This window comes from Vanessa cardui, chromosome 3 (assembly GCF_905220365.1).
Source record: "Vanessa cardui chromosome 3, ilVanCard2.1, whole genome shotgun sequence".
NCBI classification, from domain to species: domain Eukaryota; kingdom Metazoa; phylum Arthropoda; class Insecta; order Lepidoptera; family Nymphalidae; genus Vanessa; species Vanessa cardui.
In genome coordinates, this window is record NC_061125.1 from 9,853,981 (window position 1) to 9,870,889 (window position 16,909).

Below are 16,909 nucleotides of genomic sequence, written 5' to 3' on the forward strand. Positions count from 1 at the left end.
CAAATTATATTACAAAGTGTTTTTGTGATTTCCAGTGACTTAAATAATTATTTATTTGACAATTTATTTATAATAATCTCATTTTATAGTTACCCAAGAGGGTTCGTTTTTGCTGTCATTGATTTGAATTTTCATCGATTTCATCTTATCTCTCACTACATCACAAGCATTTAATAGTTCCTTATCTTTTCTTTTCAGTGCATTTGACCTAACTGTATGTCTAAATTCAACTAAACTATCTATGAAGGTATTGGTAACATTATTGCTTGCCAAATCAGTCAATCTTAATCCAAACTTGTTGAGGACCTGTGTTATATAATCTGCAATTAGTAAAACAGGTACAGGATAATAATTATCTGATCTAGTCTTTATTATTTTATTTGTGTTATTAACTAAGTTTAGTATTGAATTGATGCAAGAAGCTGTGTCAAAATCAGTTCTTAATGATTCTAAATTATTATCTTTAACTTTTTGCAGATCACTTAATAGCTTATTATTATAATCTCCAACTTCTGTATTTTTTTGGTTTGCATAAACTTCTGCATCTTTTAAAAAGAATTTTAACTTATTTAGGACATCTTCTGCAGTCAACATCACTTCATCACTGTACTCCATAGAATACCTATAATTAGATATTAAGCATGCCATCCTAAATGTATCTGCACTGTATTTTTCTAATATACTAGGTATAGACATTGTATTTTTTAATGATTTTGACATTTTAGTTTCCTTAAGATTTAAGTGTCCAACATGAATCCAATAGTTTGCCCATTGCCTTGAATTGTGGTAAGCACAAGATTGGGCTTCTTCATTCTCATGGTGTGGAAATTGTAAGTCAATACCACCAGCATGAAAATCAACTTGGGAACCAAATATTTTACTGACCATAGCAGAACATTCTATATGCCATCCTGGCCTGCCATCACCCCATTCTGTCTGCCAAGAAGGTTCACCTGGCTTAAATCCCTTCCAAAGAGCAAAGTCCATTTTATTCTTCTTGGCATCATCACTGGGTTCTCCACTATCTTGCATTATTTGTAATTTTCCATATGCAGGAAATTTTGAGGTATCAAAATAAACTGAACCATCTTTAGTTACATACGCCATTCCAGAATCAATAAGGCCTTTAATAAATTGGCTTATTGTCACAATGTGTTCTGATACCCTTGTCACAATCATTGGTTTTTCTACATTCAAACTTGACATATCCATCCAAAACTCATGCTCATACATTTTAGCTACGGTTCGGTAGTCTGTTTTAGTCTCGTGACCTTTTTTGATAATTTTATCGTCAATGTCGGTAATTCCCATCGCGGTAACAAGGTTAATATTAAAGAAAGATTTTAATATTCTTTGAATAATATCCAGCTTTACATAGCAACTTGCATGTCCAATATGTGCCGAATCGTACACTGTTGGACCACACGAATACCAAGTAGCTAAAGTTGGATCATTTAATATTACAGGAACTTTTTCTTCAGCGACACAGTTGTAAATATAGACTCCTATTGGATTTCCATTTGGCATTAACCATTTGGTTTCTTTATAGGGTTTTAAATTACAAATGTGTGTTAATTTTCTATTAAAAACATAAAATAGTTTATTCATTATATTTATATACAGTTTACAAACAGCGGTAAATATATTACTAAGTTGAATCTCTAAAAACAATAGAGGTACCAGCTGTTAAATGTCAATGTTACAAGAGGCACTATAAAATTAGCAGGTTGGCAGGTTGTCACTTATCACAGAGTACGTTCGATAGTCGTTGTCGACAACTTAAAGGCATATTTTTCCAGTATCATTCCGTCGATCATTGTTTTTCATTTATATATGACCTTATTGCTCTTAATTTGTGACAATTTTAATACACAATAAGTTAAAAAATCATGACATTATTGAAACTATATTATAATTACAGAAGATTTTTTGAACGACTGAACGTTGTAGCGAACAAGGTATCTGTCAATAATTCCATTCAAAGTGTCACTGTCGAATAATAAATTGACAATTTATATTTATTTTAGGATTTAGACCAAAAAAGTAAATACTATATTCAAATACGCATTGTACAGCTAGAATATGATTGCATTTGGTCCAGAAGAGGTCGGCTTAGCCGATCGGTCACCATGTGCTGGGATACGAGCTGACTTAAAGATGTGTCTTTTGAGTAGTGATTGTTGTAAAAAGGTTAGTTTATATATTGATAAAATATATATTGTAATTTAAAATAGTATCACTCGGCCGGTGGCTCACTTATATGAAAGCGGACCTTGGGCTTGAATGTCTGAATTCTAGGACAAGATAAAATTTATGATTCTTCTATTACAAGGCTAACAAAACAACAGAACCCAGTTTTAGGAACTTGGCAATGTTTATTGTAGTAAGAAAAGATGATGTGGTAAAGCCAAAAGGATTTTTATCCATTGGAGAGAGTGGAGAGAGTTTGGTTGATTGGTTGCAGTTGCGAAATTTTAGTCTGGAGGATATATTTGTAATATTTGTAAGATTTTTAGACCAATGCCTTAATATTTTCAGCAAAAGAAAACTCCTAGAGAATGTTTAAAGGATGGCATAGTACCCACGGAATGTATTCAATTACGACAAAGTTTTTTTGAATGTAAACGTTCATTGGTAAGTTAATTTACTCTGGAAATAATAAAATATTTTAGTTCCATTTTAAGATTTAAAAATTGTAATGAATATAACGCAATCTCTTATTTTGCTTCTTGTGTTTTGGTAATAATTTATTTAGAGATATTACATTATTGTGATCATGTTTTATGAAAATAACAAAATTAAGCAATAATTGTCACGGTTTTTTTGTATTCACAGCTTGACAACAGAAGAAGATTTAGAGGCCACAAAGGATACTGATATGGCCATAAGTATATATTAGTATTTTGTTTTAACTATAGTTATTTATAATAAAGTGTTATTAAAAAATAGTTTTTTTTCTTTATCCTAATGATAAAATATATTTTCACATAGATTGATTCTATCATCAATTAAAATATTATTGTTCATAAAATCACATATCTTTTGAAGGTTCACATCATTAATGCAACATGTTTCTTCAATGCCAGAGCTCTAAATAATCAATGGGTGCTTCATCTATACCAGCGGTCGGCAACCTTTTGGTAGGCAAGAGCCACAAGGTGGCAAAATAAAGTATAGGCGGGCCGCAGTCATGACATTAACGTTAGAAGCCCAATATACCTACCCATTTTTAGTATTAACTAGTCATATTCCACAGAAAAAAAGAAAAATTCTATTGAAAATTGTAAAAAGATACAGAATTTAATTCATTACATTATGTTTATATGTTTGGGATTCGAAAAATAAAGATGAAATGAAAACTACAAACAACCTAAATAGGAAATGACTTTACATAAATTTTAGTGTAATGTCTGAGGTTGCATTTGAGAGGCTATTTCTTGTATGTTTATTATATTTGTCAACTTTTTTACAAAACATTCTCGGGCCGCAAGGAAGATGTTCGCGGGCCGCGTGTTGCCGACCGCTGATCTATACCATTGGCATAGCATTAAAATATAGTGTAATATGGCATAGGTAAATAAAAGATTTAAAGATTTTTTTTGAAAAAATTATGTAAATGTTTGTACATGGAAAATTATGTTTGTTTGACAATAAACAATGATGTTCTAGTAAACAGATATGTCATTAACGCGCAAAGGTGAAGACTAGAAAACGTCCTAATTGGGACGTTTTCCTTTAGTTGTTTTACGTAGTAATACGTTATAATACATCATAATTACGTAGTAATACGTTATGCCTAATTAAAACATCTAGTTATTCCTTTTACTTATTGTTTTTATCAAGCTATCCTTTTTACTTGTAACGAAAGGTAAAATAAACGTTACAATGATATTCTAATAAACAGATATGTTATATCCATACTAAACAACAGACAAAAGTGTGCCGCGCCGGGGACCGTTTATTTTAGTTTATTTTTACATTTCGTTAAAAGTAAAAAGGATAGCTTGATAAAAGCAATAAGTAAAAGGTATTACTAGATGTTTTAATAATGTATATCATATCTATTTATTAGAATATCATTGACAATAAAACAATTTCGTTTTTTTTTCATAGAGCTTTTTATGTTATTTTATTATGATGAAAACTCATACAAATTCAATTTAAGAACTAGAAAAAACATGAATGATCTTTCTTCCCTGTTATTGGTTGTTGTTTTCCAGAGCAAATTATATGTACATGCCTTAAAATTCAATATGAAATTTCAATTAAATGAAACACATTCCTTGTTTGTTTGAATTTTTATTATAAAAATAGTTGAAATTTACACTTCTATATGTAAGAGCCTTGCCCATAATGAAAACTAGCTTTTGAAGCTAAATACAATTTATTCTAAATGGTTCTTAAAACCTAAATTGGTACAATCAACCCCATTTTGAGGTCACAAAATTATTGCCAAATTAATTACAAACATAATTAATTGAGCACTCTCCATATTTCTTAGGCTAATCACGTAGTTGGCATTTGTGTTTTACCTAACAAATTTTCATAGAGGTGTACAATTTAAAGCGTTGATGTTAGTAAAGCTAGACTGTTAAAATCTATGTATAATAAATTTCGAAGCTTCATAATATTTGAAAAACTACATAATTGAAAAAGTTCTGTCGATCTAAGTTAACCGAAATTCGTATTAGTGCATGGCAACATTATAAATTTAATGGTTATGGCAGTGTATACACATGTATTAAGTTATATTGTGGATCTATAGTATTTGAGGCAGATTTACATTTCTAGAGTATAATAATAAATTGCGCTGTGTTTTGAATTACAATCGTGGTTAAAGTTAAATCTATCTAATATGTAAAGAATAGTAAATATGCAAAAACAGGTTGCAATTTGTCAAGTTTTTCTTCTAATTTTTTAAAGGCGTAGTTGGCAAAGGGAGTCATATATATATATTTCATTTTAAAGTTAAAAGATCTTTATTATGAAATTATATTGAACTTATCTATAATCGACCTTAAATTGCCTCGTAATACTGATTTCTTACTTAAAAATAATGATTACCATTTTTTATCTTGTACTTTTTCCAATCCGTCAACTGACAGTGAGACAACGTGGGGCAGTACTTTCAATTCTCATTTACAAAATATTGAGACATTAGCCATCATAGACAAACCAACAAACGCCATAACTTCTAGCTACTTATCAAATTGACTAGTTTTAGCACCATAGCAAAATAATCGAATGTATTGCTTTAGTTGAACTTTTAGTGCTCTTTATGAAAAATATTCACTACAACTATAACAAATATTAAATAATTTTTTTCTTATATTTCTATGACCTCATGATTTTGATGATAACTAAACACACGTATAATTGATATGATACCGAAATTATAATCTTGAGTTATTTAATAATAAAAAAGAATGTATTTAAGGACATACAAATAAACTGCTACTAGATTCTGTAAAATTCACTGATTGTTATTGACAATTACTTTGATTTTTATAATAAACTCGGTACATAAGATATTTCAATCTATAACTCTTCCATAAATATGAATCTTTATTGTATATTTATAGTAACTTATATTTTATAAATAAAAAAAATATTTTTTTTACATAAATAACATCTCAAACTTATCTATAAGTATGTAAAAGTTTTATTAGTTTCATAAAACTTTTACCTAGAAAGTAGGTAGGTATATAGCTTTTAGGTTATTGAATTTATAAAACTGATTTATTAATAACAACTTTAATATAATGTCAAATATTTTCGACTTCTTTGTTATTTCTTATGATTGAAATAAGAGGATAGGATATAGCTTATAAACATTATATATAAAGTTATCTGATATCGCACAATACAGATTTATATATTATGAAGGTAGGATTTTTACTAACTATCCTGAATATTTTAGTTACACCTACAAAATTATATTATATTGTTCGAGTTTCATATTACATTTGTACGAATATGTATGGCATTGGTAAGTATTATTATAAAAAGGATAGTAAGTATTCCAATTTTAAATAATATATAAAATATGTATTGTACGAATATAGATTGTGGTATGACATATATCACGTGATTATTGAAGATACAGGTTAACAAAAAAATACATGAATTACACCATTGTGACGACTGCGAATTGCGATACACGTAAATTAAGCAACGATTGATATTATGATATAATTTTTAAAATTTAGTATAAGAATGTTAGTGGAAAATTACGTTAAAACTTCAAGAGTTTTAATTATTATAAATCGTAGAAATTCTATTGGAATGCACTATAAGTTATAAAGAAATTAACTGCCTTGGTGTCAATATGTTTTTGTTAATTAAAGCATGTTTGATCATGATATGTTCCGGAGATATGTTAAAAACTAGGATATCCGGTATGCATCCTTAATAATGTGGCAGTTTCAACGGTTGAAGTATTTTATATTTCAAATAAAATTTGCACTAAATCAAGATAAATTATATGATAATTAGTAATTTAAATTAAAAGTCGAGACAACTAAATGCCAGTTATAGTGGTTTTCGGCTTATAACAGAATAATATTAGATCCCTATTAATATTATATCAACACTTATCACGTATTAATTTATTAAAATAAATGATTTAACTTTTCGATAAAAATCGTAAAATGGACATGTAAATTTTAATATAAGACATATGTAGGTACTGTAACATCTCTATAATTTAATCAAAAACAACACATATAACTGTACAAATGATTTTGAATCTTTTCAGTATAGTTTTATGTTTTAAAATGAGTGAGTGAAATCGATAACCTTTAATATCGATTTTACAATATCGTTAGAAATTAATATGATTTTTTCACTGTCAGTACCTGTATTTTAGTAAGTTGTAATTATATTTATTGGTATGTAAATTATTCGTCACATTTAAAAAAAGGAAGACTGGATGAAGATTTTCATTTAAAATGTTGCAATTGTGTACTAAATATTCTAGAAAATACAATATAAGCTACACGTGCATTACCATATTTCTACATTGTAATGCTTACATTCGTTGATGTTAAATTCGAAAAATATTACTTATTTGTTATTTCAAATGGCAAAAATAGATAACGTCTCATCTATAATCACCAATAACCCTAAAAAATGGCGCAAATCAATTATTAGCATTTGTAAACCTTTGAAATTTCCATAAGAATCCTTAAATAATCTACAAATATCTAAAATCTATTCAGCGTATCTAAATCCAAAGATCCACAATTGACGCGTTCGGACTGAAGCTCGAATCCACAAACGGTGCTCCCTCGAATCTTATATTTAACCGCGAGACTGGCGATAGTCACCTTCCACTAGAAAGTCTGGATCGGCCTGTAGAGGCCCGTGTACCCGCACAGGCGTGCGCGCAGAGCCGTTACTAGCATGGACGCGCCGGACAAGTCGTCCAACAAGTTAGCGCACTCGCACACCAACAGATACATCTTGTCGCCGTGTGCGGCCACCGACTTGTGCAGCGCGATCTTCCTCATCCCTACGGAATGCGGCAGGTGGCGGTATATCATGCGGGCACCCGTCCAGTACAGCCAGTTCCGTTCGAATCGTTCCCCATCATCACCTTCGAAGACCTGAAATAATTTGAGACATCATTAGAATAAAAAGTTTTGATTTTTCAAAAAAAGTATTGGTTAAACATAAAAAAAAATTTGAACTATTTTAATAAAGGCAAAGATAAATGTACCTTATAAACACTTATAATAAATCCAGTAGTAGGTGTATGCGATTTCTTTGGTCCGCCAGCGAGATCATTGAAGGGTGGTCTACATATCATCGCAACTTCACTGTAAAGGTCCAACGTGTGAGCCGCAGAATATCTAATCGTTTTTGGATCAAACTTCGACAGCGAGGCACTTCTCATGTTGTTGTAAAATAGCAGTGGATCCGTTTGTGTCGTATTTATCACGTAATAAGATATGAATGGGAATTCCGCGTTCCTCTCCATGTTAGCAAGTAGCATCCCTCCCACAGCTGTATTGGCATGCGCCACGTCGTTGAGTAACTCGCCTGCGGCAGTTTTTTGTTTCATCAAAGGTTTGGCAAGTGGAGATTCTAATATAGGCTCTATTGGTTCTAAGGGGCTCATCAAATGTGCCAATATACAAAGCTTTGGATCGGCGACCTCGAGAATACTTAGCGAATTTTGGGCATTCTTTGTCGTGATTCCCTTCTCTGGTGTTGGAGGAGGCACTGGTAACTGTAATGACGAAAAAATATGATTTAACTACATTTTGACAAAATGGGCGTCAATAATTAAAAAAATATAGTTTAAACAACTTGTAATTAATTGAACTAATAAATATGATTTAACTTTAAGACTAATATTTATAACAAAACAAATACACATTACTGATTATTAGATTAACTCAAACTTTATTTGTTAATGAATTTCATACATGATTCTCTTACAATATATTCAGACCTTATAAGATTTTATGGTTAAAACGAAACTTACTGGTACACCATCAGGCAAGAACCGCTCCAGGGCGTGTGCAGGGATCACGAAGCAGTCTCGTTCCAGAGTAGCCAACGATACCGGCTCTGTTCGTCTCCGCTCGGTAGTGGCCGGTTTCTCCCATCGCATGAGAGAAACCGAAGGCTCGCGGGTGACGAGCGGCTGTGGCGGCTCCGGATCCGGGCCCGTCCCACCGCCGATAACTGGTCCACATCGTTCTAGAATTTAAAAACAAAACAATTAAATACTTTCTTTACACAATTCTTGTTTAGTAAGCAGTTTATATTTACAATATCTTTCAAATGTTGAATGTTGTTTTAAATCTCTAATAATGCATATTTCTAACTGGGGGCAAAAGTAACATGCAACATTTTTATATGAATATTATTTTAGATATGTATTTATAAAGTTTTTTGCGTTCATGTAAAAACTCTTTTGATCAAATCGTTAATGTCAATTTACAGAGGAAATACAAATACACAAATCTCTTTTGTTGATATGGTCTTTTCCCAAAACGAAGCCTCACCCTCGCGTGTTTACTATGTTGCGTGTTTAATTCTTCGAAAATTTGGGGCGTGAGTGTCATTAAAATAACTTTGTATTTACATGCACTGTCTCTAGAAGTTAAAATTCATATAACATAAAACTTTTATATTTTAGAAAATATAAACAAAAGATTTGCTTCAAATTATTTTTTAAATTCGACATTTCAAGGCTGTTTTCGGCGTCTGTAACCAGTTACAAACTCAAGTGCTATTAATACTTACTCGTACTAAGGTTCATTTATAGAATATCTTTCACATCAACATTCTGTTTAGCATGAGTAATTATAATTCGTTTTCGGTATTTAAAGGGCTATTTTTAATATGGTTTATGTTTTTACTTAGAAGACTAGGGGTTTTTAATCGTGCAAACATTTTTCTTTCAATCCTGTTAAGCTTAACGTATATCAAACTGAATTATTACAACAACAAAATAAACGTTTAGTACATAAAAAAAAAAAACATTAAATTGAATAAAATAGTTGTAAATGATTCATTATTTACAATATACCATGCAAAGTTGTTTCAGATGTAAAATTAAAACAAGATTTTGAAGAAATAACATAATTTTAGTGTAGTATTTAAAGATATAGCAGCTAAAAATTTAGTAATAGTAAAGATTGTTTAGTTATTTTTCCCTAAGAAGGTCGCCTCGTAATAGAGTTGTAAACAAACTTACGCCACGACTTACGGCAACACTGCACACGCACTCACTATTGGAACTACGATCCTTACTTCCCGATTTACCTGAGCCATCGTTATACTGCGTACTGGCCCTAGGTGCTGAGAAGAACAAGTGGGTTCTATAATGGTGTTCCTCCATGCACGAGTAGCGCTCCCGGTCCCGTCGCTTCGCGTTCCTGCCCGCTCCTAGTGCCCCTTTTGCCTTCCCCCCGCCGCCTCCCCCCGAGACCGTCTTCTCGGTGCTGAAGTTCTTTCGAAACATCAAATTCATCTTGGACACGTGCCACTAATGCCGTCTCACTCAAACACATTAACGTTCTCACTAATTAGTTTTGTTGATTTTACTCGTCTCTTTTCTACCTCACTTTGTTTCGATCTAAGATTAGTTCTAACTCTGGCATGAACATGTCATGGTGAAATTGCAGGCGTTTACAAGATGATTATTTAATTGATGCCGTTTTCATAGAAATGATTTAAGGTTATATCTCTTAACATATTTTTGTATGTGATGTAACTAATTACGTTATATAACCAACGTTATGCTCTCTTCTTCCAAAGTCATTGCTCATAAGTCGTAACGTAATTCATATGTTTTTTTTTGTAATAGTAGGACAGAAATGTAAAAAAGTACTTTACTTTGTTATCACAGAAAATTCTTTCTGACTTCCGTAAATTCAAATCGTTTGTAAAAAATACATTGGTAAAAAAGGCATATTATTCGATACAAGATTTTATAGATGATAAAAAAGCGTGGAGTTAATACCAGTGGACTTCCAAGCAGGATATATTAATTTAAATAATTGTGTTTTACTAACTTGACTTACTTTTTAAATATTTGACATATTTTTTAAATGTTGAAAAAGACTAAATACTGAGTTTCTTGCCGGTTCTTCTCGGTAGAATCTACTTTCCGAACCGGTTATAGCTTCACTTAAATGTAAAATCACGATTCAAAAGTGCTTGTAAAAGCCTACTTGAATAAAGTTTATTTTGATTTTGACTATACATAAAAAATACTACATAGACTATCAGATCAGTGACAATAAAGTACCATATTACGAAAGTTCGAATCGATCAGACAAAGAGTTAGCGAGTCAAGTAAAACAAACCTATAAAAAAACCCATTGCTTAAAAAAAATCTGTATTTTGTAATTTCTTAAGCGCAGAATATTTGTTTCTGCTGGCTATAAATTCAAGTGGTTTTATTTTAATGTCGATGGTCATCGTTATAATATCTCAAAGGGCACATTGTTTTGCCTCAATTACCAGAATCCATTAGATTATTGCATTAGGCATTTAGGCTTTAATTTTAATTTGTATCGTTTAATATTATTTATTATACTTTTCTGAATGTATTTCAAATTATTTTATTAAGGTACCTAGCTAGAGGTGCTAATATTTTTATTAAGCATATATAGAACAAAGAAGTGACTATCAAATATTTACCGTCATCTCACTTTCCTATCTACCACAGATGATACTAAATTTTAGTACAATTTTTAATATCAAGATTATCAATATTAATGGAATATGTTCCAAACCCTCTCCTTAATGGAAGAGGAGGCCTTATCTCAGCAGTGGGAAATTTACAGGCTGTTACTTTACTTTACTTTACTTTTACTTTAATATCAAGAGAGTCATTAATACAACAAGAATTTGTGCCTCGAAATTTTATTTAGTAGGGAACAATGTTATTGCCATAGATAATAAGCATTAATGTTTTTTTTTAATTTAATTATTTAATATTTTTTTATTAAGCTATCTAGTTTAATGCAAATGACGTTAATTACAGATGTAAACAAAATTTGCACGTCGAATGATATGTATATCATTTAAAAGATACTGTTATAAAGATGTAAGCAAAACGTTAGTAATTAATTTAAAAAAAAAAACTTATTCACACTGGTGATAAATACATAGTGTTTATAAAGTATAAAATAAAAAATGCTTTGTTTTTTTTTAGATTATAGATATAAGGTATTGTTTCATGTTGTTAAAAGGTGATTTTCTTTTAGACTAAATAAACTTTATCTCGATTTCTTAGGCGATATATTGAGAAGCAAGACTTCTATTTTACATATGAAATTCGACAACATTGTAAAAACAGCTAGGGGATGTGATATGCAAGCTCGAAACTATTTCTAACGGAATGTGGAATGCATTTAAAACTTATCTTTTAACTTTTCCTACCTAAGTTTTTCAAAAGAAAACTAAGTTAACGTTTCTAGAGAATTTCCAGTCTTGTCGAAAACTATAAAATCTAATCTTATAGATCAACAAATTAAAGTTTAATCTCGCTCCATTTTAATAAAAAGACACGTTAATAGTTTAATTAATGGCAAGAATTGTCAAGATTTAATGATCTAATTGAAGTAATTGGAGTTTTGTACACTTTTCACATTTCTGATAATGTATGAACTATAATCATCTTTGGCCTCAGTCTATTTATTTTCTTATATCTTGTATTTATTTGATAGTATATGCGCTGCATGCAAAATATACTCGAAAAACTTTAAAGGACTCGTGCATTTCTTCCTTAGGAATACTTTTGAAATTTTAGCTGTAGATGAGTGTAGGTGTTCGATTGAAGGATGTACTATTGAATAATAACGTAATTAATTAGTTGTGTCAATCACGGGTAGAAAAAAATTAAGTAGTCCCGTATTTTGAAAGTAAATTGTAAGGTCTACCCTTACAATTTCCTTTACGCTACAGTAGAACACGCGTAGAGCACGTAACATTGGTAATGCAGTATTATCGGCGTTATAGAATTTCCGTCCAATTGGAAAATTAGAGTAGAAGAGAAGATAGGATATGTTGATTTGGATTTTTTCAACTGAGAAATGGATTTACATGACAAATATTATTTGTTAATCTACAAAAGTGGTAATATCGCAATTATTATACTTAACACTAAATATAAACCTTATTAACGATTGGTAAATTACTTTTAAATATATTTTTTGGCAAACAATGTTTGGTGGTCAACACTGTCCATACACAAACAAGAAACATTTTTAACTGTCATTCTAACATTGCCATTATATTTTTTACGATTAAATAAACGAGGGATATTGTTTTGTTCTAGCTGTTGGCAAAACATAGAGTTTTATTATTATTTTATTAGTTTTGGTATGTCCACAAAGTACACCACTTCTGGTTCAGTGCAAACACTATATTATATTATGACTAATAATTATAAATAGTAAAAATAAACGTTCCTACTGTTTTACGATAGTTTTTGTGTTACGTTCTGTTTCCTATAAACTTTATTCAACGGTTTATGCTCTCATAACTTTATTTAATTTTATAGTTCTTTCCTTTTTTTAATTGGAATTTTAACTAAAGATATTCATTATTTTATCCTTTATTTTAAGCGATTTTGTTCGCTGTGCTTACTTAGGAATGAAAATTATTTATTTCGTGTATTGTTATTCAATGAAAGGAGATGTGTCGTGGGACACCCAGTTAGAACACAGTTGCTTTTGCTGTATACTATGTATGAATGTTGATAATAATGAAATTACAAGATAAAAAAATATATATTAAACTTTCCTTGTGAATTAAACCAATAACAAAAAAGAAGTTAAAAAAAAATATATTATATTAAACCGCCTCGGGAAGAATCGCCCGGAGCGGACATAACGCTTTTTTCTTATGTGACGGTATTTCTGCTACTTACCTAGCTCTATTGTGAGCCGCGTTCCGAAAGTGTTAATATATTAGCTATGTTAATACTTTTGGAACGCGACTTACACATTTTCCTAATTGCTAGATTCTATTTTGTTTTTAGATAATTTAAGTGTATTTTTTTGTTAAATTTGATTAATGAAATTCAAACTAAATTTATGAAAGAAGTCCTTAGCCAACCTTCATACTTTTTTAACTTGGGCCACACAATCACAAGATGTTCTCTGCACTGGAGACTCGTAAACCGCTTGATATACTGCCTTATACAAACGTATGTTGTACGAGCAATACCAGATAGATACGGCACACATCCAGGACGAATGAGGTGATTAAGGTATCGACCAGTTAAATAAGATACAACTAACGAACGAATTGGCAAATTAACGAATCATGATTTACACGGACACGATTAGAAAAAAATACGTTAAAACATATAATAAAGGTTAATATATAGTTAATTAGTTAATATTATAGATGTGCTATAACATTAATGTATATTTAACTAATTATATTTAAATTACCTAAGTCCGAATGACGTTTTTCTGAATACTACGATCTATATAAAAATAGGTAATTTTAATTTCGAGACAAAATGATAAATACTGAAATACTCTAGTAGCGTACAAAATAAATTGTACGTACGTAGTGTTCCTAAAAGAAGACTGTTATGTCATTCGTCGATAAACAAAAGAGTAACGGAAAATATTCTCCGCTTTCAAATACATAATATGTAAATATGAATATTCATAGCGATCGGTTGAACGGTGTAGAAATGATGTACCGCAGTGCCATCTTAAAATAAAGTGTAAACTTTGTGTATGCATTCATAAAATATTTTCAACTTTTGTGATGATCTTTGATGAAGAAAAGAAACAAATTTACAAATATCTCTTATTTACGTTTTTATTGTCCAATTCTGTAGTTAGAATAAAAAAAGTGCCATGGCCAGTATGGTATGGCATATGATCAGTACATTCATATAATAATTAATATCTAAGTACTATCATAAACATAGAACCCATAACTGTATAAATTTAAAATATTGTTTGAAGGTACATTAATTCTGATATTATCCAATAAATTATTTTAATTACTTTTCTTAGCGCTGTCAGACAAAGTATGTCCTCACATATTCACGCATCACTATGCAAAGTTAACAATTTATAAGCATTATTTGAGCTTAGTCTGTTATCAGAGTCAAACACTCCCTTATCAGAGTGCATAATATTAATGGAGAAGCTAATGACTTCGCTTCTCAGGAGTAATTGACTTGACCTCAACGGTGTATTTAGATTATATTTATTGCGTAAGATGACGTTTGCTTTGTGTAATTTTTTGTTTTTGCCTATTAGCTACGCAATGCTGACAAATGCCCTTTTGTTTTTATCCTCACAATCGCCGCCCCCCCCCAACAAAACCAAAAAAACCGGGCTTCGTAGTGATTGTATTATAATGTTTGTTAATAAGATATACGACTAATTTTTTTTTCCAAACGTACTGTACGGAAATTTTGTAGAAGCAGTTATGAGCCTAAAAACTTGCCCTTAAATCCTATCATTATTACCTTGAATTATAAATATTGGCATGAAGGCATGTCAGGAAATGAGCTACTAAATGGTAAGTCTTTATATTTGCCTATAATTACTACCTTGAATTATTATTTTATTTTATTGAGGCTTGTGAGGAAATGAGCTACTAAATGGTAAGTTATATTTGCCCACGAGCGTATTAGCACAGCAAGAAATATAAATCAATACATACTTATGTCGTCAATACGCCGCCAAATGCGGTATCCACTCGTAAGTCCCTTGTGCCCGTAATTACACAGATTCACTCACTGTGTAAGCCGGAATGAATTCCGGTTCAAATACTGTAGTGTGTTATGAAAATAGTATATATTTTTTATTATATATCTATCACATCTGTGATAAATTTATAAACTTGCTTATCGCTTGATAAATAATCACCATTGCTCATAAATACATATGATAAAATTGGAGTATCTGTTGTTAATATTAAAATAATCGCTTTTTACTAAACATATATGTATGTTTACGTGATATATACATACATCTGTATTAATTATTACTTTTTTCATTTTTTTTCTGTCTGTTTGTTCCGGCTATTCTCCAGAACGGATGGTTCCATTTTCACTATAGTTTCACTGACACATAGCTGATGTAATAAGGAGTAACTTACGCTACAACAAAAACTTTTTTGTTAAATTCAGCGCACGAAGTATAACAGCTTATAATAATAATATTTCTGCTTGTAAGTTGAAGAATAAACGTTATAGAAATTTTTAACAATAAAGTGACATAAAGTCACAGATTAAATGATAACAAAGTAGGTCAAGAATTATATATTTTACAGCATAAATATTATTCAATAATAACTTTTTCTTTGAATAAGTTAATCTAGTTATCAGCAATAAACGTTGTTTATGTTTATTTACTTGTATAATTAAACGAAATATAATATTAATAATTTACTTAAATGCATTAATTTATGATTTTTGTATGCAATAAAATAATTAGGTAAAGTTGAAAAGGAAATATTAAAACACGAACTATGAAATATAATGTATTTAGATACGATAGATTACGTTAAAGACTTATTTATAACTTAAAAAAATGATTACAAGATTGTATTTCGAAATTTTAAGTTTATCAAAGTTACTTCGGAGTTTCTTGTCAGTTTTATCGATAAAATAAACTCGCACAGAACACATGTAGCTGAATAATACATGTCTTTGCGTTGCATTGAGGTCTCGGAGTAAACAGTGTAATTATTTATTTTTATATCCCTGGAGCGTCTATAGTTTATACTTTGGCAACACACGCAATAACTCGTAGCGTAAAATATTTTTGGCTATTATCCAGCTTAGCTTTATATTACAAATCATGACGTATAACAATCGGTGATATTGATTATACTATTCATTTATATACAATTTTATGTCTGTTATCCAATGCTCGGTATACTTACTGAAGAATTTTCCGGTAAAAAAAAGTTAACAACAGCCTGTAAATTTCCCACTGTTGCGATAAGGCCTCCTCTTCCATTAAGGTTTGGAACATATTTCACCACGCTGTTCCAATGCGGGTTGGTGGAATGCACATGTGGCAGAATTTCGATGGAATTAGACACATGCAGGTTTCCTCATGATGTTTTTCTTCACTGCCGAACACGAGATGAATTATAAGCATACATAGTGGTGCTCGAATGGGTTTGAACCCGCAATCATCGGTTAAGATGCACGCGTTCTAACCACTGGGCCATCTCAGCTACTGACTGCTCTAACTACTTCCGGTAACTTTAAGGAAAATATTATATTTATTAAAACGCGTTAACGCGCACCTTAGTATGGATTGACTAGCTTACTACTATTTCGAATTACCCTCTTTAATAGATTATTAATTATTTATTAATAATGCTGAAATATTTTAAAACCAAGTAAATAAGTATGTAAGTATTTCATGTATCGTATTTCATTCGAATT

At 30.6% G+C, this 16,909-nt stretch overlaps 3 protein-coding genes across 5 annotated transcripts in view; 1 reads left to right on the forward strand and 2 right to left on the reverse strand.

Moving 5' to 3' along the window:
• Nucleotides 1-4: 4 nt before the first annotated feature.
• LOC124543491 (probable cysteine--tRNA ligase, mitochondrial) lies at nucleotides 5-1,749 on the reverse strand. Its single transcript, XM_047121704.1, has one exon. The coding sequence runs from the start codon at nucleotides 1,606-1,608 to the stop codon at nucleotides 79-81; it is 1,530 nt and encodes a 509-aa protein (XP_046977660.1). The 5' UTR covers nucleotides 1,609-1,749; the 3' UTR covers nucleotides 5-78.
• Nucleotides 1,750-1,968: 219 nt separating this feature from the next.
• On the forward strand, nucleotides 1,969-2,996 carry LOC124543492 (cytochrome c oxidase assembly factor 5). The gene is made up of 3 exons (XM_047121705.1): nucleotides 1,969-2,190; nucleotides 2,539-2,634; nucleotides 2,836-2,996. Exons 1-3 carry the CDS (start codon nucleotides 2,083-2,085, stop codon nucleotides 2,875-2,877), a joined length of 246 nt encoding a protein of 81 aa, XP_046977661.1. The 5' UTR covers nucleotides 1,969-2,082; the 3' UTR covers nucleotides 2,878-2,996.
• A 1,287-nt stretch (nucleotides 2,997-4,283) lies between these two features.
• Nucleotides 4,284-16,909, reverse strand: part of LOC124543705 — a 112,546-nt gene continuing 99,920 nt past the window's right edge. Inside the window, exons 2-5 of one of the 3 annotated variants that reach the window (XM_047121976.1) lie at nucleotides 9,781-10,111; nucleotides 8,492-8,709; nucleotides 7,721-8,233; nucleotides 4,284-7,607 (exon numbers count right to left, since the gene is read on the reverse strand). In XM_047121976.1, coding sequence (XP_046977932.1) covers nucleotides 7,335-7,607; nucleotides 7,721-8,233; nucleotides 8,492-8,709; nucleotides 9,781-9,988 — 1,212 coding nt within the window. In that variant the 5' untranslated portion in view covers nucleotides 9,989-10,111 and the 3' untranslated portion in view covers nucleotides 4,284-7,334. Of the gene's footprint in view, nucleotides 7,608-7,720; nucleotides 8,234-8,491; nucleotides 8,710-9,768; nucleotides 10,112-16,909 lie in introns of all 3 variants that reach the window. The other 2 variants (XM_047121975.1, XM_047121977.1) reach the window with 2 other exon arrangements.

Bases quoted from the DNA above. Each gene is read 5' to 3' on its own strand.
- LOC124543491 (XM_047121704.1), bottom strand. From the start codon at position 1,608: ATGAATAAACTATTTTATGTTTTTAATAGAAAATTAACACACATTTGT.
- LOC124543492 (XM_047121705.1), top strand. From the start codon at position 2,083: ATGATTGCATTTGGTCCAGAAGAGGTCGGCTTAGCCGATCGGTCACCA. The intron at 2,191-2,538 runs GTTAGTTTATAT...TAATATTTTCAG, and splicing joins GTAGTGATTGTTGTAAAAAG to CAAAAGAAAACTCCTAGAGA. The intron at 2,635-2,835 runs GTAAGTTAATTT...TTGTATTCACAG, and splicing joins TTGAATGTAAACGTTCATTG to CTTGACAACAGAAGAAGATT.